Source organism: Globicephala melas, chromosome 12 (genome assembly GCF_963455315.2).
Source record: "Globicephala melas chromosome 12, mGloMel1.2, whole genome shotgun sequence".
Classification (NCBI taxonomy): Eukaryota; Metazoa; Chordata; class Mammalia; order Artiodactyla; family Delphinidae; genus Globicephala; species Globicephala melas.
The window spans coordinates 6,203,194-6,224,379 of NC_083325.1; the positions used below are offsets into that span (position 1 = coordinate 6,203,194).

Sequence of the window (21,186 nt, forward strand, 5' to 3'; positions counted from 1 at the left end):
CTCCAGGGACCCCCACATGGATGATCATGCCAGCTGGTTCTACCACACATTCTTGGATTTAGATGCCATTGGGCTCCCAGTGGTCTTCAGAAATCTATTTACCCATGTCTAGTGGACTCTGTACCTCATTCCCCAGCAGCTACTTCAATCCTTTCCCTTATTCTCAAAACGCAACACCTGCCCCATCCTGGTGTCTGGTGACCTCACTTTCTATTCTCTTGAGAAGTGTAAGCTGCCCACTGAGAATGCCTTCAGCTTCCTGCCTGTGTGCATCAAAATGTCTCCGTATCCACACTTCCCATTTCATCCTTCTCCCCTGTGTTGAGGAGAGACATATACCTCCTTTCTTCTAAGGTTCCTCCTCTACTTCAATCCCATCCTTTTTGTGACTTTTTGCAGACTTGATCCATCAACCACTCCTTCTAACCTCCATCCTCAATCTATACTTATCCCTGGTTCCTTCTCCTCAGTCTACAAACATTCCCATCTACCCCACCCCAAGAAAGAAAATGCTTCCCTCAATCCTACTACTCCTTAGCATTACCAGTCTTGCTTCTCCTCAAATGATTTAAAGTGGTATATACTTACAAGCCCCCAGTATTTCAGTCAGTAGTATCCTTGGGGTCTTCCTCCTTTCAATGTTTCTTCATTCTCTTGCCCTTCCCAACCACTACTCCTTCTTCCCCCGAGGTTCTCTACCTTCTCTCTTGAAATAGTTTCCTTCGCTGGGCATCTCAAACCTCATGGCTCCCTAATCATCTCTGTGCTGTCACCTCTCAGATTAGGATCGGCAGACCTCACCTCTCTCTCTAGCTGCTGACCTACATCGCCAGTGCCCATTTCTACTTGAATGGCTTGCCAAGAACCTTCAACTCAATCCAAGACAATTCATCCTTGTCCCACCAAACCAGTTCTTCCTGCTGCTTTCTTTACCTTGGTTTGACACCGTCGTCCTTCCAAGCACCCTTTCTTTCCCTTGGTGTTCATATTTGAGCAGTTTTTAAGACCTATAAATGCTACCTCAATCATAACTCGTTATACGCTGTCATTCCTCTCAGATCCCAGTGCCAACACCGTTGTTCAGTCCATCATAGTGGTCTCATTATTTAAATAGCATCCTAGCTAGTCTCCCTCACTCTAGTCTCTTCCTTTTTTTTTTTTTTAAAAAAATTATTTATTTATTTATTTTGGCTGTGTTGGGTCTTCGTTTCTGTGCGAGGGCTTTCTCCAGTTGTGGCAAGCGGGGGCCACTCTTCATCGCGGTGCGTGGGCCTCTCACTATCATGGCCTCTCTTGTTGCGGAGCACAGGCTCCAGACTAGTCTCTTCCTTTTAAGACGCCCGTTCCTCCAAAGATATGAAGTTAATCTTTTAAATCAAGGCAGAATCATGTCACTTCCTGGTCCAAAAAATATCAGTAGGTCCCTATTGTCCACCAAGTGAAGGATAAACTCCATGGTATGGAATCCAAGTCCTTTCTAATATGGCTTCAAATACTTTCTGACCTTACCTCATTCTAACTTCTATACCCTATTTTCCATTCAAAACTGACTACTTACTGGACTCCAAAGCTTTGCTTATACTGTGTCCTACCTCAAATGTCTTATCGTTTTACCCTATCAAGCCCATCAAAATCTTAATCATCATTCATAACCCAATTAAACAATGGCAGAGGACCCAAACAGACATTTTTCCAAGAAGACATACAAATGGTCAATAGGTGCGTGAAAAGATTAATCATCAGGGAAATGCAAGTCAAAACCACAGTGAAATATTACCTCACACCTGTTAGAATTACTATTATCAAAAAGAGAAGGGAGGGGCTTCCCTGGTGGCGCAGTGGTTAAGAATCTGCCTGCCAATGCGGGGGACGTGGGTTCGAGCCCTGGTCCAGAAAGATCCCACATGCTGTGGAGCAACGAAGCCCGTGCACCACAACTACTGAGCCTGTGCTGTAGAGCCCACGAGCCACAACTACTGAAGCCCATGTGCCTAGAGCCTGTGCTCCTCAACAAGAGAAGCCACAGCAATGAGAAGCCCGTGCACCGCAACAAAGAGTAGCCCTTGCTCACCACAACTAGAGAAAGCCTTCATGCAGCAACAAAGACCCAACACAGCCAAAAATAAAGAAATAAAATATTTTTTTTTTAAAAAAGGCAAGGGAATTCCATGGTGGTCCAGTGGTTAGGACTCCACACTTCCACCGCAGGGGGCACGCGTTCAGTCCCTGGTGGGGAAACTAAGATCCTGCATGCCACAGGGCAAGGCAGAAAAAAAAAAAAAAAAAAAAGGCAAGAGATAAGTGATGGGAAGGATGTGGAGAAAAGAGAACCCTATTGGTGGGAATGTAAACTGGTACAGCCACTATGGAAAATATTATGGAGGTTCCTCAAAAAATTGAAAATAGAACTATCATACAATCTAGCAATCCCCTTTCTGGTTATATACCCAAAGGAAATGAAATCCATATCTTGAAGAGATAGCTTCATCGCATTCAACACTATTCACAATAACTAAGATATGGATACAACCTAAGTGTCTGTCAGTAGGTGAATGGATAAAGAATATATGTAGTTCATCCATTAAAAAAGAAGAAAATCTTGCCACTTGTGACAACATAGATGAAGCTGGAGGACATTATGATAAGTAAAATAAACCAGGTACTGAAAGACAAACTATATGGTATCACTTAAACTTGAAATGTAAAAAAGTTGATCTCATGCAAGCAGAGAGGAGTATGGTGGTTGCTAGGGGCTGAGGGGTGGGGGAATAGGGAGATGTTGGTCAAAGAGTACAAACTCTCAGTTATAAGGTAAATAAGTTCTGGGGATCTAATGTACAACATGGTGAAAATAGTTAATAATACTGTATTGTATTCTTGAAAATTGCTTTTAAAATGGCACTTGGGGCTTCCCTGGTGGCACAGTGGTTAGGAATCCACCTGTCAACGCTGGGGACATGGGTTCGAGCCCTGGTCTGGGAAGATCCCACGTGCCGTGGAGCAGCTAAGCCTGTGCGCCGCAGCTACTGAGCCCACGTGCCACAGCTACTGAAGCCCGTGCACCTTCAGCCTGTGCTCCGCAGCAAGGGAAGCCACAACAATGAGAAGCCCGTGCACCACAACAAAGAGTAGCTCTTGCTCGCCACAACTAGAGAAAAGCCCACGTGCAGCAATGAGGACCCAAATGCAGCCAAAAATAAAAATAAATAAATTTATATTAAAAATCATAAAATAATAATAAAATGGTACTTATGTGAGATGACTGATGTTCTGACTTGACCATGGTAATTATTTCACAATGTATATTGGATCATCATGCTATATACCTTATGTATATCAGTTTTGACTTGTCACTTATAAAGCTGGAAAAATTATTTTTCTCCCTAAAAATTTTTTTCACCATCATTCAAATTTTAGTTCATATTCACTGCTTCCTTGAAGCATTGCCAGATTTTTCCATTAGGAAGCTTTCTTCTTGTTTGGAGCTTCTCTGGAACCTATTACAATTTACCTAGTAACAAGACATAGAAAAGTGTGCGCTTACCTCTGCTCCTCAATTGTAAGTAGGCTTATGTTTGACCTATCTTTGCATCTCCCCATACGGTGCCTCATACAAAGTATGGTTCCCATCACTAAGAACACTGCTCAGTTCAGCTGAATTTTTTCTTTCTATATCAAGACTTTTTTTTTTTTTTTTGACTGCGTTGACCTTCATTGCTGCACGCAAGCTTTCTCTAGTCGTGACGAGTGAGGGCTACTCTTCGTTGTGGTGCATGGACTTCTCATTGCGGAGGCTTCTCTTGTTGCTGAGCATGGGCTCTAGGGTGCTTGGGCTTCAGTAGTTGTGGTTTGAAGATCCAGTAGTTGTGGCTCGTGGGCTCTAGAACACAGGCTCAGTAGCTGTGGTGTACGGGCTTAGTTGCTCCGCAACATGTGGGAGCACATGCCCTGCATTGGCTGCAGTACGCGGGCCTCTCACTGTTGTGGCCTCTCCCGTTGTGGAGCACAGGCTCCGGACGCACAGGCTCAGCGGCCATGGCTCACGGGCCCAGCCGCTCCGTGGCATGTGGGATCTTCCCGGACCGGGGCACGAACCCGTGTCCCCTGCATCGGCAGGTGGACTCTCAACCACTGCGCCACCAGGGAAGCCCCCAAGACTTTTTTTTGATAAAGGGAACAGTAGATTGATTTACCCTCTGGAAGAAGTCCCTTATCCTGTGGCAGACCATCAACAAACAGCTCAGTGACTGGCACCAGACCACAGACCACACTTCTGGTAGTACTGCCCTGGGTCACAGTACCTTCCAATACATATTTTAAATGAATAAGTACTCTGGTCACTGGGCAGTCTTACTCTTCTCTATTAAAAGTCATTACCAGTAATCTTATTGACGCACTAAATACTTTTCCCTTAGTGTCACCTGCTAGTTCCTATCTATCTGTATTAGTTTCCTGTAATTTTTTTCATTGCTTCTTGATATAGAGTCTTTCACCTTGGCAACTTAACATGAAGATAAGTATATCAAATATAATACACAGAGAAAGAAAACTTCTGGATTAGCAGATTAAGGACCTCTGCAAGCCTACATCTCCACAAAAGCAATAAAAACACCGCCAGAAAATGGTCAAAATCAACTTTTCAGACCTCTGGAATTTAAGCGAAGGCTTGCAACAATCCAAGAAGCATTAATTCAAGAAAAATGGCTGAATCTCAGTGAGAACAGCAAGCTTTGCGGTGTTGTAACTGCCCTTCCTCCACCCACCTCTTTCCAGCTCCACAGCAGCCTTTAAAACCAACAGCCTTGCAATTGTGTTAACCATGAAAACCAGTAGTCTGGCAACCAACCCAGTCTATCATAATGGGCTCAGAGCCCCCAATAATGCCCCATTCCCAGAGAACTGCATTATTTGACCTGTCTGGAAGTTCCCTGGAAACACAAGAGTTTATCTTTATTTGACCTAATTCAGAGCTTGTTCAGTGAGAATAGCCTTTCCCCAGGGGCATTTATTGAAAATAACCAGCCATTTTTAAATTTGTCAGCTGCCTGAAGTAGTACTAATAGCTGGGGCAAATGAGAAGCTGACCAAGAAACTTGAAAAGCTGAATAATGAAATGTCCATAGGGACTTTGAAAACCTCCAAAATAGTCTTGGGAATCTAAAGGCATAGGCCTGTGCAGAACCGTGTGCATGCTCAGGAAAGACTGAGAAGGCCCTGATCTCTCACGTATGAGACCTTGAGGCTCTGTACAACCCAGAAGGGAAAATTAAGGCAGAATTGTAAACGGCCTTCTGGAACATTGAAAACATGCCCTGATGTGCACACAGAGCCCTTTAGCAAAGCTAGGAGACTTAATGGTTCAAGGCACTTAAGAGAATCTCAGACCAGTCATCAACAGACCAAGGATTCCATATTCAGAAAAACTATACTTCAGAAAAATGTAGGAGCAGGGCTTCCCTGGTGGCGCAGTGGTTGAGAATCCGCCTGCCGATGCAGGGGACACGGGTTCGTGCCCCCGTCGGGGAAGATCCCACATGCCGCGGAGCAGCTGGGCCCGTGAGCCATGGCCGCTGAGCCTGCGCGTCAGGAAAAAAAATGTAGGAGCAATTAAGACATTCCCAGATAAACAAACAAAAAATTAGGAGAATGCATTTTTCAGCAAACCTGCTTTACAAGAAATTTGAAGAGGGTCCTTTAGACTGAAATGAAAGAACACTTTTGTTTTAAACTTCTCAATAAGTTTAAGTTTAAACTTAATTGAAATCATATAAAGTATGTTCCCCACACACAGTGGAATTAAATTAGAAATCGTAACAGAAGTAAATTTGGGGGCTTCCCTGGTGGCGCAGTGGTTAAGAATCTGCCTGCCAACACAGGGTACATGGGTTCAAGCCCTGGTCCGGGAAGATCCCACATGCCGAGGAGCAACTAAGCCCATGTGCCACAACTACTGAGCCTGCGCTCTAGAGCATGCGAGCCACAACTGCTGAGCCCACGTGCTGCAACTACTGAAGCCTGTGCGCCTAGAGCCCATGCTCCACAGCAAGAGAAGCCACCGCAATGAGAAGCCCGCGCACCGCAACAAAGAGTAACCCCCACTCGCCACAACCCGAGAAAGCCCATGCGCAGCAACAAAGACCCAACACAGCCAAAATTAATTAATTAATTAATTTTAAAAAAAAGTGTTGTTTGAATTTTAAAAAAAAAGAAGTAAATTTGGGAAATTCACAAATATGTGGAAATTAGGCAACTCACTTCTAAATAACCTATGGGTCAAAGAATAAAAAAACAAGGCAAAAGTAGAAAATACTTTGAAATGAATGAAAATGAAAAATAAAACATACTCAAACTTACAGGATGCAGGTAGAGCAGTGCCTAGAGGGAAATTTATAGCTGTAAGTGCCTTTATTAAAAAAGAAGAATGATCTCAAAGCAATAACCTAAACTTTCACCTTAAGAAACTGGAAAAAATGAGCAAACTAAACCCAAAGCAAGCAGAAAGTAGAATGTAATGGACCTTAGAGCAGAAATAAATGAGATAGAGAATAGAAAAAATAATAGAGAAAATCAATGCAACCAAAAATTGGCTTTTTGAAAAGACAAACAAAATTGACAGACCTTCAGTTAGACTGACAAAAGAGCTCAAATTACTAAATCAGGAATGAGAGGGGACATTATTGCTGACCTTACAGAAATAAAAGGAATTATAAGAGAATATTATGAACAATTATATGTCAACATAGATAGCTAAATGAAACAGAAAAATTCTTAGAAAGACAAATATAACAGTTATCAACAAAATGGTGCTATATTTATTTGCCTGTCCAAAAATACATATTTCCAAAGACAAACTGAAAATTAAGGAAGGAGATAGAACATTTTGAATATTGGTGAGTGAGTCTGTCATATGCCTTCTTTTATTTCTTTATTTTGTTCTTAGGTTCCCCTCTAAACGTACAAGTGATTATCTAAATAGGATTAATGAAGGAGAGTCGAAGAACCTTGCCTCTTCTTTTAAATGTCCTCAGAAGGACCCCTCATTATATAAGTATAAATGAACAAATGTATTATTTGTTTCCAGAAGAGCAGTGCAACCCACAAACTTGAGGAAATGGAAGACTTTCTCACCATGATGAGCTATGACATTGTATAACAGGCTCTGCTAACACAAGCTGTAATTACTGGATGACCCAGTACTAGGTATGCACTTAAGAACTTACAAATTACGGCCTGCACCAGCAGGCAAAGCCTTACACACACCCCTGTTTATGAGCTTTTAGCAACCATTTACAAATCTGTGTATTTATTAAGTTTGTGGGATGCTGTAGCCTGCTTTTTTCAGTAGGATAAAAAAGGTTTATACAATTGTTTGGTAAATATCCAACCTCATAATTTTTCATCATCTGGTAAACTGTTTCATATACTGGTGCTAAATTTTCAGATGGTAGTAAGGCAAAGTTTCTATTGATCCATTTAGGAATATTTATTAGAGAATCTTTTTTTTAAATTTATTGAAGTATAGTTTGAAAGCAGGAGCTACTAGGTACATAAAATTCCTGAGAACTAAGATCCTTGGTACTTGAGAAAGAACCTTGATTGAGCAAATGTCAGGAAAGACCTTTTAAGACCCCGTGTGAGTCATTAAGACACAGTTGTGTTTGGAGCCCATCAACAAGCACCAAATACCATGTTCTTGCTGGACACAATAGCAATGTCTCAGGAAATCTATTTGTATTTACCTGGTCCTACACAGCCCAATAAAATAGCCACGAGCCACATTTAGCTGCTGAGCACTTGAAATGTGGCTAGTCCTAATTAAGATGGGGTAGAAGTATAAAACACACACTGTATTCCAAAGACTTAGTACCAGAAAGATGTAAACAATCTCAGTTATTTTAATATTGAATATATGTTGAAATACTGTGAGTGTATTAGGCTGCGTAAAATATATTATTAAAATTAATTTCACCTGTTTCTTTCTACTTTTTAAATGTGGCTACGAAAAAAATTCAAATTTACATGCGTGACTCACACTGAATTTTTTTTCTGGACAGTGAAGACCTAATGTGTTACAGACAATTTGACATTTCCAAAGGGAGAAGGCTGAAATTAACATCACAGATAGCAAGAACCCCAGAAATGCCTGCAGAAATCTTCCTGAAAATTCATCACAGAAATCTTTTGGAGAATGGAGTCAGGTTTTATCCGTCATCTCTTTTTTTTTTTGTTTTTTTTCAGTAAGCGGGCCTCTCACTGTTGTGGCCTTTCCCGTTGCGGAGCACAGGCTCCTGACGCGCAGGCTCAGCGGCCATGGCTCACGGGCCCAGCCGCTCCGCGGCATGTGGGATCCTCCCGGACCGGGGCACGAACCCGCGTCCCCTGCATCGGCAGGCGGACTCTTCAACCACTGCGCCACCAGGGAAGCCCTATGCATCATCTCTTAATGCTGGCAGCGTTCAGAAGACTGAAGAGGTAGTTAGTAGGTTAAAAAACAAACACACAAACAAACAAACCAGGCTACTGTATAAAGGATGCCCAGGCCTGGATCCAATTATAATTTGAGTCAGTCCCTGGAAAGGATGTTTGATAATGTTCTAGTCAGTGGCCTAATGACCAACTTTGCCCGATTACCTGCCTTGATGCTTCAGTGCCATATTTATGGGCTTTTTCATTTCATTCAATCACTTATTTCAAATAGTGATTGACAAGTGGAGAAAGGTCCCAAGGCACCCCTGACCCATATGAGAGCCATTCCGGAGCCACTGTGGCTTATAGATTTAGACTCAGAGGAGCCTAGAGAGATCTCTTCTTCTCAGGAGCCACCTGGGATTTTCTGCTTTGAGTAGCATCCCATAGAAGTTCGCCCTGGGGCAGGCGCCTCCAGGGCCTCTACCACCCATCTGGGGTCAGTCGGGCAGAGCCTTTGACACACGCCCCAGGGAGCCTAGCAAAGCTCTGTCCTTTGTTCCTCCAGGGGTCAAGCCCTGTGCTCCTCCCTCAATGCACTCCTACACACCCCAAACCGAACCAGGAAGACTTTGCAGACTTGGCAACCCAGGTTTCATTTAAGCTTGTAATATTTATTTTACTACCAATAAAGTCAAGCAAGTGCATTAAAGAAAATGTCTAAAATAGAGGACAGAGTTTTAAAAATCATAGTGAAATCAATCTAAATTCAGAAAATTCACTTACAGTAGTACCGACCACAAAAACAACTACTATTAACAATTATGTGATTGCCATTCAAGTCCTTTTTTAGACATACTTGGGTTGTGTCAAAGTGAATATGTCTTTTAAATTTTTAGTAAGCTATTATTTATTCATTCATTCATCCATCATCATGATTATCTGGGTATACAAATCCAAAAGCCACAGCCCCTGCCGTCAAGAAGGTCCTTTGTCTAGGAAAAGGGGTTTTAAGCTTCTTTAGAAACTTTTTTTTTGAATCTCAACAGAATTCCGATATGTATATAATCACACAGAAATCAGATAAGTGATGCTTTTTTTTTAATTTTTATTGGAGGACAGTTGCTTTACAATGTTGTATTAGCGTCTACTGTACAGCAAAGGGAATCAGTTATACGTATACATATATCCCCTCTTTTTTGGATTTCCTTCCCATTTAGGTCACCACAGAGCATTGAGTAGAGTTCCCTGTGCTCTACAGCAGGTTCTCATTAGTTATCTATTTTATACCTAGTATCAATAGTGTCTATATGTCAATTCCAATCTCCCAATACATCCCACCCCCCCTATAAGTGATGCTTTAGTCGCAGAGCCTAATTTCATAATTTCAAATTGGCAATATCTATTTTGAAATACTAGTTTGTTTGTTCTCCTCTCTATGCCCACATCACCCCACACCCTCCTCAGCTCAAGCAGGTCCAGGGCTTGGTTTTCCTTTGTCTCAGAAAGCTTTGCAGAACAGACAACAGAAGCTGTTCTAAGGCTCTTCCACCCTTTGAAGCCGTCCTCACCAGTGTTACACAAAGAGTGGTCCCTGAGGAGCTGTGTGCTTGTTAGAAATGTGAATCCATGGGTCCCACCTGGTCTCTGGAATCAGGGTCTTTGAGGGTGAGACCCAGGAAATTCTTGCAACAGCTTCCTCAGGCGATGAGCACACACAGTACGGTGAGAGAGCCAGCGGTTAGAGGAAGTTTCCAGAGGCAGAGGGGAGGAAGGTGGAAAGCAGGGAACAGCCTCCAGGGCTGGACCCAGGAAGACTTTGAGACTTAGGTGAGGTGGCCTTGGGTTCCCTGCCGGCCAAGCCTCCCTGCCCTCCGTGATAGGCAGGGAAGCGGGGTGTGAACGGACTTCAAGGCACCAGCAGAGACCTTGACAGTGAGGGTCAGCGTGTCCACAGTGGACTGCTCATCGGGGCTCCTACTCAGTGCAGCCCTGGATTCTGGACCCCATTGGAGCCCGCTGCATTTTGCTGGGCTCCCGTGCAGACTGAGACCCCCGTCCTGGGACCGAGCCCACAGGCTGACTGACTCATGGCTGGGACTCACTTTGGAAAACTGCGCTTGGGCTCCAGGAGCCACATCTCCTGCCTGGGGTCCAACCTGAAAGCAGAATTGGGGTTTGGGGAGGATGTGGGGAAAGCGACGAGGAAGGGGCGGAGCCCCTCTGTGTTCCTGCCCCTTAACGGGTCCCTCTGACGCAGCTCAAAATTTCCCTTTCGAGGGTCTCCAACCACAGGGCTGGCTCGGGGCTTCCCCCTAACAAAAGAGAACGCCCAAAGTAGGGGCCACAGACTCAGATACTTTGGTGGGCCAAGTAACAGGGGTGGCGAGGTTGAAAATGTGAAGTCACTCTATAACTTGAGAATGCAGAGAAAATGCAAGGCTTAGGTTGCTTGCCCTGAAGCCTTGAGATGAGCTTTTATTTTTTCTCTCTCTTTTCTCTTTTGGTCCCTTCACCCATATGGAGGTTTATCTGCAGGATAAATACCTAGAAGCGGTACTGAGTGAAAGCTGAGTAGGTACATTTATAATTTGTTTTAACATTTTATTTAACCTTTTGACTCCTTCACCCATCTTTCCCACCCTGGACTGCCACCTCTCCTCACCCCTGCAGCCCCAGTCTATCTGTTCTCTGTATCTATGAGCTTGGTTTTTTTTTGTCTGTTTGTTTTTAGATTCCACATATAGGAGAGGTCATACAAGAAAGGCATTTTTCTCTGTCTGCCTTATCTCACTTAGCATAATGCCCTCAAGGTGCATCAGTGTTGCTGCAAATGGCAAGATTTCCTTTTTTTTATGGCTAAATAATATTCCATCGTGTATGTACACCATGACTTCTTTATCCATTCATCTATCAATGGACACTTAGGTTGTCTCTATATCCCAGCTATTGTGAATAGTGCGGCAATGAACATAGGAGTGCTTGTATGTTTTCAAATTAGTATTTTTGTTTTATTTGGATAAATACCCAGAAGTGGAATTGCTGGATCATATGGTAGCTTTATTTTTAATTTTTTGAGGCACCTCCGTACAATTTTCCATAGTGGCTGCACCAATTTACATTCGCACCAACAGTGCACAAGTTTTCCCTCTTCTCCATATCCTCTCCAAAACTTGTTATTTGTTGTCTTTTTGGTAATAGCTATTCTAACAGGTGTGAGGTGATATTTCATTGTGATTTTGATTTGCATTTCCCAGATAAGTAGTGATGTTGAGCATCTTTTCATGTACGTGTTGGCCATCTATATGTCTTCTTTGGGAAAATGTCTGTTCAAAACTTCGGAATTTTTTCTTAATCCGATTGTTTTTCTATTGAGCTATATACATTCTTCATATATATTAGATATTAACCTTATCAGATATATGATTTGCAAATACTTTCTCCCATTCCATAGGTTGCTTTTTCATTTTGTTGATGGTTTCCTTTGCTGGATACAAGCTTTTTCGTTTGATGTAATCGTACTTGTTTATTTTTGCTTTTGTTGCTTTTACTTTTGGTATCAGAGTCGAAAAAATCACCAAGACCTATGTAAAAGAGCTCACCACTTACGTTTTCTTCTAGGATTTTTAAGGTTTCAGGTCTTACGTTCAAGTCTTGAACCCATCTTGAATTAATTTTTGTGTATGGTATAAGATAGTGGTCCAGTTTCTCTGTTTTGCATGTGGCTGTCCAGTTCTCCCAACACCATTTATTGAAGAAACTGTCCTTTCCCCATTGTATATTCTTGCCTTCTTTGTTGCACATTAATTGACCATAAGTGTGTGGGTTTATTTCTGGGCTCTCTATTCTGTTCCATTGAACCGTGTGTTTCAGTGCCAGTACCATACCGTTACTGTATCTTTGTAATATAGTCTGAAGTCAGGGAGCAGGACACCTCCAGCTTTTTTCTTCTTTCTCAGTATTGTTTTGGCTATTTGTCTTTTGTGATTCCATACAACTTTTGTTCTAGTTCTGTGGAAAATGTCGTTGGTATTTTGATAGGGATTGCATTGAATCTGTAGATTGCTTTGGGTAGTATGGACATTTTAGCAATATTAATTCTTCCAATCCATGAGCATGAATATCTTTCCTTTTTTGTGTGTCTTCTTCAGTTTCTTTCCTTAATGTCTTCTAGCTTTCAATATATAGATCTTTTACCTCCTTGCTTAAATTTACTCCTAGGAATTGTATTCTGTTTGATGCAATTGTAAATGGAATTTTTTTCTTAATTACTTTTTCTTATAGATCATTATTAATTTTTAGAAATGCACTGTTTTTTTGTGCATTTATTTTGTATCCCACAATATTACTGAATCCATTTATTAGTTGTAAGGTTTTTTGTTTTTTGTGGGTTTTTTTGCGGTACACGGGCTTCTTACTGCTGTGGCCTCTCCCGTTGCAGAGCACAGGCTCCGGACGCGCAGGCTCAGCGGCCATGGCTCACGGGCCTAGCAGCTCCGTGGCATGTGGGATCTTCCCGGACTGGGGCACGAACCCGTGTCCCCTGCATCGGCAGGTGGACTCTCAACCACTGTGCCACCAGGGAAGCCCTAGTTGTAAGTTTTTTGATGGATGGAGTCTTTAGGGTTTTCTATGAAAGAGAAGATATTACAACTGATACCACAGAAATACAAAGGATCATAAGAGACTACCAGGAACAGTTATACACCAACAATTGAACATGAATGCATTGCTAAAAACATATGACCTACCAAGAGTGAATCATGAAGAAATAAAAATTTCGAACAGACCAGTTCCTACCAAGGAGATTGAATCAGTAACCAAACCTCTCGCAACAAACAAAAGTCCAGGGCCAGTCGGCTTCACTGGTGAATTCTATCCAACACTCAAAGAAGAATTAATACCAATCCTTCTCAAACTCTTCCAAAAAATAGAAGAGAAGGGAACTCTTCCAAACTCATTTACAAGGCCACCATTATCCTGACACCAAAACCACACAAGGACTCCATTAAGAAAAAAGAAAATTACAGGCCAATAACCCTGATGAACATAAATGCAAAACTTCTCAACAAACATTAGCAAACCAGGGGCTTCCCTGGTGGCACAGTGGTTAAGAATCCGTCTGCCAATGCAGGGGATACGGGTTCGAGCCCTGGTCAGGGAAGATCCCACATGCCACGGAGCAACTAAGCCCGTGCGCCACAACTACTGAGCCCGTGTGCCCAGAGCCCGTGCTCCGCAACAAGAGAAGCCACCGCAATGAGAAGCCCATGCACCTCAACAAAGGGTAGCCCCGACTCGCTGCAACTAGAGAAAGGCCACGCACAGCAACGAAGACCCAATGCAGCCAAAAAAAAAAAAAAAAAATTTAGCAAACCAAATTCAACATTACATTAAAGGATCAAGTGGCATTTATTTATTTATCAAGTGGCAAGGCTGTTTTAACATCCACAAATCAGGCAGTGTGACACACCGCATTAACAAAATGAAGCCTAAAAATCATATAATCGTCTTAAGAGATGCAGAAATAGCTTTTGACAAAATTCAACATTCATTAATAAAAACTCTCAACAAAACAGGCATAGAGGGAACATACCTCAACACAGTGAAGGCCATATATGGCAAGCCCACAGCTAACATCATACTGAAAGGTGAAAAGCTGAAAGCTTTACCTCTAAAATCAGGAACAAGACAAGGATGCCCACTCTTGCCACTTTTAGCCAACATAGTATTTGGAAGTCCTAGCTAGAGCAATTAGACAAGCAATTGTTTAATTAGACCACCACCCAAAAGAACAAAGAACTGAAGAATTCTTGCATACCTGAGATTGTAAAATTGTAAACTGAGATACTTCCCCCCTACATGTATTATAAAGTCAAAAAGTGAGGAAAAGAACCATCTCAGCGAATGCAAAATTCTTTAATGGGGGTAATGATTGACACTTTCTGTCTTTTATCAACCTCACCCTCTAAGGTATTTCTTTATTAGGGATTTTTTTTGCACACTTTGAACAAGAAAATCTTCAATCACACTGATAGGTAGTACTAGGTTCATTTATACAGCGTTACTTGAGTGGGGCCTATGCAGAATTACAACTTTCCTGATTAATACTATTTTGAAAAAGTTAAAATATCTGTAGAGGTGAAAAAATCTTTATCCAGATACAGGCCAAAAAAAAAAAAAAGGGCTATCGAGGTAACACGACTAAAGTCTCTGGTATGAATAAAGTTAAGTTTGGTATATTACACACTTAAATAAGTGTTTCTTAATTACAACTTTATAGTTGGAGCTCTATTAAGAATAATATTACAGCTAACATGGGGGCTCTTGGAAAGGATGTCATATAGTATAAGGATAACGCTACCGCTTATCATTTCCCAAGGGGCAAAGTCAAAATCCAGGTACCAGAAAAAACTGTTCTATGACATTAGGGAAGTGGTCCTCAAATGTGGGTGTGCATCAGTTACCTGGAGGGCTTATCCAAACACAGACAGTTGGGCCCTGTTTGCTCACCGCCCTCCACTCCCCAGTTTAGGATTCAGTAGGTGGAGCCTACTGAACTTTGCAGTTCTAACAAATTCTCAGGTGACGCCAATAATGCTGGTCGCAGGACCACCTTTGATAACCACTAGAACCAACTGTGGCTACCCTCTGTTGCTTGCCTTGACCTATGTACTTGCAAAGAGGAAGTACCTGCCCCCCTCAAAGGTCTTCTGGGCTCAAGCCAGGGTTGAACCATTGCCCAGCTGCTTTCAAACTAGAACTGACTGCACATTACAGTCATCTAGGGACCTTTTTGTAAGCTAAGGATGCCTCGGCCCCATTTCTGGAGAATCTGATTTAACTGGTCTGGGCTGGGACCTGGATAAAAGCTTGTTGGAGCCTCAATTATCATTTTAAGGCAGTGGCTCAATGCTGGGTATTTGCAACACCTGAGAGTTTTTTAAACGATTACCTCGGCCTGGCTCCACTCCCAATGATCAGAATCTCCAAGGAAAGTGGGCCTGGAGTTTTGTTTTTGTTTTTAATTAATAGCACTTGTATGTTTACAGAAAAATTAAACAGAAGGTCCAAAGAGTTCCCATATACTCGTTCCCCCATCCTGCACCATTCCCCTAGTAGTAACACCTTGCATCGGTGTGGTATATTTGTTACAACTGATGATTGATGACTACTGATACGTTATTCTTTTATTTTTATTTTTTTACAGTTTGACAGTTTCTTGTTGGTGATATGTTATTATTAACTAAAGTCATTAGTGTACCTTAGGGTTCACTCTGTGTTGTACATTCTATGGTTTTGCCAATTGTGTAATGTCACATATCCGCCATTGCAGTATCACATACAACGATTTCAGCTCTGGTATTTTTAAGTTTTTTAAATTTTTATTTATTTATCTATTTAGGCTGTACCAGGTCTTAGTTGTGGTATGCATGTGGGATCTAGTTTCCTGACCAGGGATCGAACCCAGGCCCCCTGCATTGGGAGCATGGACTCTTACCCACTGGACCACCAGGGAAGTCCCAGTATTTCTTTTAAAAAAACACCCCAGGAGATTCATAGGTATAGCCAAGCTGAGAACGACTGACTTAACCAGGAATCAGGAACAAAATAACTGAGAACTTTCTCATGATCGTTATTTTTATTAATTCCTCCTCTGATTCTCAGTAATGATCAACAGCAAAATAAAAAGGGAGCAGGGTGTCAATTTGAATAAAAAGCAGTAAAAAGATGCATACCCAAACACAACCATTATATTATTTACCTGTCATATTGGCAAAGTTCAAGAAGTTTGCTAACACACTACATCGAAGGGTACTCTCAGACACTGCTAGTGGAACGGAGTTTGGTAAAACCTCTGTGGAGGAGCATTTTGGTAATATCTACCAAAATTGCAAATGTACTGACCTTTGCACTCACCAATTCTACTTCTAGAAATCTATCCTATAGATAAATGTGCAAACTGGCATATGTGCCAAATTGTTTGTAATGACAAGATTGATAATAACCTAAATGTCCAGTGCTGCCAGTGGTTGCAGCTTTGGACGGGGCTGGGCGTTAGGGGTTGGGGGTGGGAACTAGCTGAGGCCTGAAGCTGGTAGAGAGAAAATTAAAACCAAGAAGCTGAGGTGGGTCTAAGGGCTCAACAGCTGCAAGCCTGTTCCTATTAGTCTGTGAACTCCTCTGAGCAACAAACCTGTAAGGAATCATAAGAGTTTTAACTCAAACAGTACAAAAGAGAGATTTTGCTTATTTAACAAACATGGATTACACACGTGATGCTGTGTTAGCTGAGGCAGGCTCATGAAACCAGCAAAGACACAATCCTGGCTCTCAGGAAACTCGCAGTATTGTAAGAAGACAAAAAACTGTATTTGGAAAGCAGTATTGCTGGTACAACATTGATGTGTAAGCAAAACATACACAAGCAGCAGGGAAATTAGGGGCACCCCAGTTTGCTTTTAGGAGCAGGGAAGGTTCCACAGAAGAAATAGCTTTTGAATTAAACCTTGAAGGCGAAGATGGAATTTGCCAGGCAAGAGCCAGGAGCAGGAGAATCTCAGGAAGATGGAAATCAATGCGCAAGACATAGCATGAAAGGGCAGACACCTGGGAACTGCTTGTAGAGCATATCATGGGGGGGGGGGTCCTAGGACCTGTCCCCTAGCCTGCCGTGACCACCGTAACTTATCTCCTTTATTCTAGGCTTGGGACAAGGGGAAGGCCTCAAGCCTTGGGATCCTTTCAGCCTTTTAAAATTAGTTTCCTAATGGAAAAGGGAGAGGAGATCCAACTTCAGGGAGAACTTATGGGCTGTGGGCTGCACTTTGGAGCAGAGCTTTAAAATGCCGTCCAAGAAAGACTTATAACAAAGAGGACACAGAAGAGGGTGTCAGGCCCAACAAAACGCCTGGTGTGAGTGACAGCAACCTACTTCCTGCAAAGAAGGAAGATGAATCACTCAGAAATCAGTGTTCTAAACTTCTTTTCCTGTAGCAGTAAGGCTTCCTTTCCAAGGCAGTTTCATATGGACTGTCACCCAGTTTTTATTTCCAAACAATACATTTTCTCTTTTTATATGTTTATTGCTGTACCATTCCAATGCTCATCTATACAAGTAGTTGGATGCACTCACTTCAATGTTACAGACTATACACAAAATACCAAAATCAATTAGCATTACAAAATCGGTAACAAAAAGTATCTGGAAAATCTGTGCAGCTTTGGCGTTTTTAAGCTGTTTTCCAATGTTTTAGACAAGCAAGGCCTTTGCCACGTGCCTTGCACAGTGAATGCTTCACAAACATCCGTTCAGCGATTTTACACAACCAGGTTCCCGCGCCTCTTGGCCGGCTCACGGAGAAGTTTCCCGTTTCTCGGGCTGTCACTTCCCATACCCCCGCCTCGGCCCGCAGGGTCCTGGGGCCCCGGGACCACCGGGGCGCAGGAATCTGGCGACACTCCATAAAGCACTCGGTGGTCCCGAGCCCGCATGCGTGGCGCCGGGCTCTGCGCGGGGGGCGGGGCCAGCCGAGGCCGCTCCCCCGCCGCCCCGCCAGGTGCGCGTGCGCCACGGCCCCGCCCTCCGGCCCCGCCCCGCCCCGCCCGCCGCTCCTTCAGGTGCGCGTGCGCCGCGACCCCTCCCGCCACCGGGACTGGGTCTTCCCGGGCTCGGCAGCTGGTGTCGATTATCTCTGCGCTTTTCGGCGGCCTGGCACGCCAGCGCCCTTCGGCTCCCGCCCGGCCCTCTCCCGGTCAGCCCGGCGGCGGGGCCATGGCGTGGCGGCGGCGGCGGCGGCCCGAGGCCCGCAGCGGGGCCCGCGGCGCGCTGGCGCTGCTAGCGCTGGCCCTGTGTGCGCCCGGGGCCCGGGGCCGGGCGCTCGAGTGGTACTCGGCCGTGGTGAGCACCGAGTACGTGGACCCGCAGACCAACCGGAGCGTGCGGAGCGTCTCGGAGAGCGGCCGCTTCGGCGAGAGCTCACCCAAGGAGGGCGCGCGGGGCCTGGTGGGCGTCCCGCGCGCCGAGGACCGCGACCCCGAGGGCTGCGCGCCCCGCACGCGCTTCCTCGTGCCCGGCGGCCGGGGAGCCGCGCCCTGGGTCGCGCTGGTGGCGCGCGGGGGCTGCACCTTCAAGGACAAGGTGTTGGCGGCGGCTCGGCGGAACGCCTCGGCCGTGGTCCTGTACAACGAGGAGCGCCACGGGAACCTCACCGCGCCTATGTCCCACGCGGGTGAGCCGCCGGGGCGCGGGGACTGGCGGGGCGTCCGTGCGCCGCGGTCCCGGCCGACCGCCCGGTCCTCCGGCGGGACCGCGAGGGGCGGCGGCGATGGGCTCTGGCCGAAGGGAACTACGAGGGAAGCGCTAGGTTGGCTCGGTGTGATCCCCGGGGGCTCTTAGGAGGGAGGCGAGCCTAAGGACAAGATTAGATCGTCTCCAAGTGGAGGGAGTTGCGCTGTGCAGGAGGGTGATGGGGAGAACGGAAGAAATTAAAACCCGCAGGAGGAGGATTGTGGTTCTCGCCGGCGGAAAGTCTCATGATTCCTAATCATGGATCCTTGCCATTCGGCGTTCCCCAAAGTCAGGTGGCGCAGGAGTGGAAGCTCTTTCCCAGGGCATTCCAGGGTCTGGCTCTCCCTTCACCATGTAAGGTGGTGGCTTGGTGACACTCTGGTGTCTTCACTTTCATAAAACATGTCAATATTCTGAACTTTTGAGTGGGACAGTCTGGATTCAACTGAGTCAGAAAACCTGGCCTTAAGTTGGGGTATGTTTTCTCACTTGCTAAATAGAAGGTTATAATACTGGCTCAACTGTCAATCAGATCGCTTGACACTTGAGTTTAGTTGAAAATTTTAAAGTTGTGATCATGCAGGAAAAGATCTTGCTCTTGGGACTTCCCTCGTGGTCCAGTGGTTAAGACTCTGCCCTTCCGCTGTAGAGGGCACGGGTTCGATCCCTAGTCAGGAAACCAGGATCCCACAAGACACATGGCTTGGCCAAAAAAAAAGAAATTTTACTCTTTGCCGGGTGACCCTTCCCACACACTGTTCTCTGGGGCAACGGGTTGCATCGTCAAGCAGTCATGAAAGTTTAAAAGGTGCATTTTGCAAGGTTATCATCCTTAGGACTGAATTCCAAGTGATAGTCTACCAATACACAGCAGAGTCGGAAGGCCTTCGAAGAACACGACTTATTCTGAACTTACTGGGATTAAAATCTCTTTAGAGAGTTTCTGCTGCTGCTGCAAGTCAGACATCCTTTTTCCCGTGCTTTTGGTTTTTGTTCTGTTTTGGCTTCTTGAATGCAAGTTCAGAATACCTGTACAATGAGGACAGGAGAGTGACTTTGCATTTGGCCTACTTTAGCAGAACGAGGGAACAGAATTCTGTTGAGACGTGAGGAAGTGAGACTGTTAGAACCACGCTTTCAAGATGTTGACGGCCAGGGCTGGGGAGGTGCTAAAAAGTGGGTGGAAACCCATAGGGCAGGGAAGGGTGGGCTGGATGGCAGCCAGGCGTATTGAAGTTGGATGGAGTGATCTGGTAGAGGTGTAGGTTGGAGAAGAGGTAACAGAAAGAGTCAGGTTTTTGAGAAGGACAGCGGCTGGGTCCAGGATACTCGTGGAGGAGTTGTCCTCAGATAGGAGAGGGGAAATTCCTCCGTTGCAACAGAGAGGAAGTGGGTTTGGGGAGGAAACGGGAGCAGATGTCCCCGTGGTGGCACTGGGCGATGTACCACCTTTGGTGCAATTATTCCAGTTGTCACCGTACCCAAGTCACGTCTCTACCAACCTCTCGTGAGAAGTTCTGTCAGAGTTCACACAGCGTTCCAGATGCATCCTGTGGACAGGCACCTGCCAAAGAAAAGAGGGCAGTGTGTGAGGGTTCTCTGGTGCTGGGGCCTTGCAGTCCCTTCTGAGTGATACCGTAATGGGGACTTTTTCTTTTCCATGGCAGGCCCATCAGCCTATGGTTTTCTAAATCTGTTTACTGCATTTTTTGGTAGTGACATTCACGTCCTTCCAGGCTAATTACACTTGTTCTAACCATGGTTCAGTAACCTTGCTTGCTTACATTATTGACATATAATCTCTCCAGGCCCAGAAAACACCCAGGCCCACAATGCCCTGGGAAAGAGCTTCCACTCATTATTGATATATAATCTCTCCAGGCCCAGAAAACACCGAATTGGTATTTATTTTACATCTTCTTCCTGTGAGCTTCTGTTGCCATTATCAGTGTCTATTCTAGCCTTTTTACTGTGAGAATAATTCTGTTTGAGAAAAAAGACAAAAGTAACAGCATTAGGAATTTTTTTTTTTAATGTATGAAAGTTCCCAGTGCAGAGTCGGTATTCTCCGCTTCTTCCTCCCGACAGCCCTTCGAGGTGGGTACTTTAACCCCATTTTACATATGAGGAAACCGATGACCAAAGAATTTAAATGCCTGGCCCATGGTAACACGGTGATCTATGGCCAGATCATTCTTTGTTGCAGGGGCCTTTCCTGGCCTCTACTCACGAGATTCCAGTTGCGACAACCAAAAATGTCTCCAGATATTGCCAGATGTCCGGGGGCAGAGGGGATGACAGTAGCATCCAATGTTTTGAACCACTGACTTAAAAGGAGGTGAATTTGGTGTAGTGTGACCAATGGGTTACACAGAGGAGACGCTGGAAACAGGGAATCCACTTAGACCAGTGTCTAGTCCAGGTAGAAGTGTGAGGGCCTATAGTGTAGTGGTCACTAGAAATGGAAAGGCATGACCCTCATTCTCAGA

The 21,186-nt window shown here is 44.5% G+C and overlaps 2 protein-coding genes across 6 annotated transcripts in view; both read left to right on the top strand.

The window, feature by feature from the left end:
- The window catches only part of CREG2 (cellular repressor of E1A stimulated genes 2), a 75,660-nt gene extending 66,989 nt beyond the window's left edge, over positions 1-8,671 (top strand). The window contains exon 5 of one of the 3 annotated variants that reach the window (XM_060309634.1): positions 7,082-7,190. In XM_060309634.1, coding sequence (XP_060165617.1) covers positions 7,082-7,153 — 72 coding nt within the window. In that variant the 3' untranslated portion in view covers positions 7,154-7,190. Of the gene's footprint in view, positions 1-2,925; positions 3,132-7,081; positions 7,191-8,238 lie in introns of those variants that run through there. The other 2 variants (XM_060309633.1, XM_030838769.2) reach the window with 2 other exon arrangements.
- A 9,352-nt stretch (positions 8,672-18,023) lies between these two features.
- Positions 18,024-21,186, top strand: part of RNF149 (ring finger protein 149) — a 32,962-nt gene continuing 29,799 nt past the window's right edge. For all 3 annotated transcript variants that reach the window (XM_030838772.2, XM_060309632.1, XM_030838773.2), the window contains exon 1: positions 18,024-18,638. In XM_030838772.2, the coding sequence (XP_030694632.1) occupies positions 18,182-18,638 (457 nt within the window). In that variant the 5' untranslated portion in view covers positions 18,024-18,181. The remainder of the gene's footprint in view (positions 18,639-21,186) is intronic.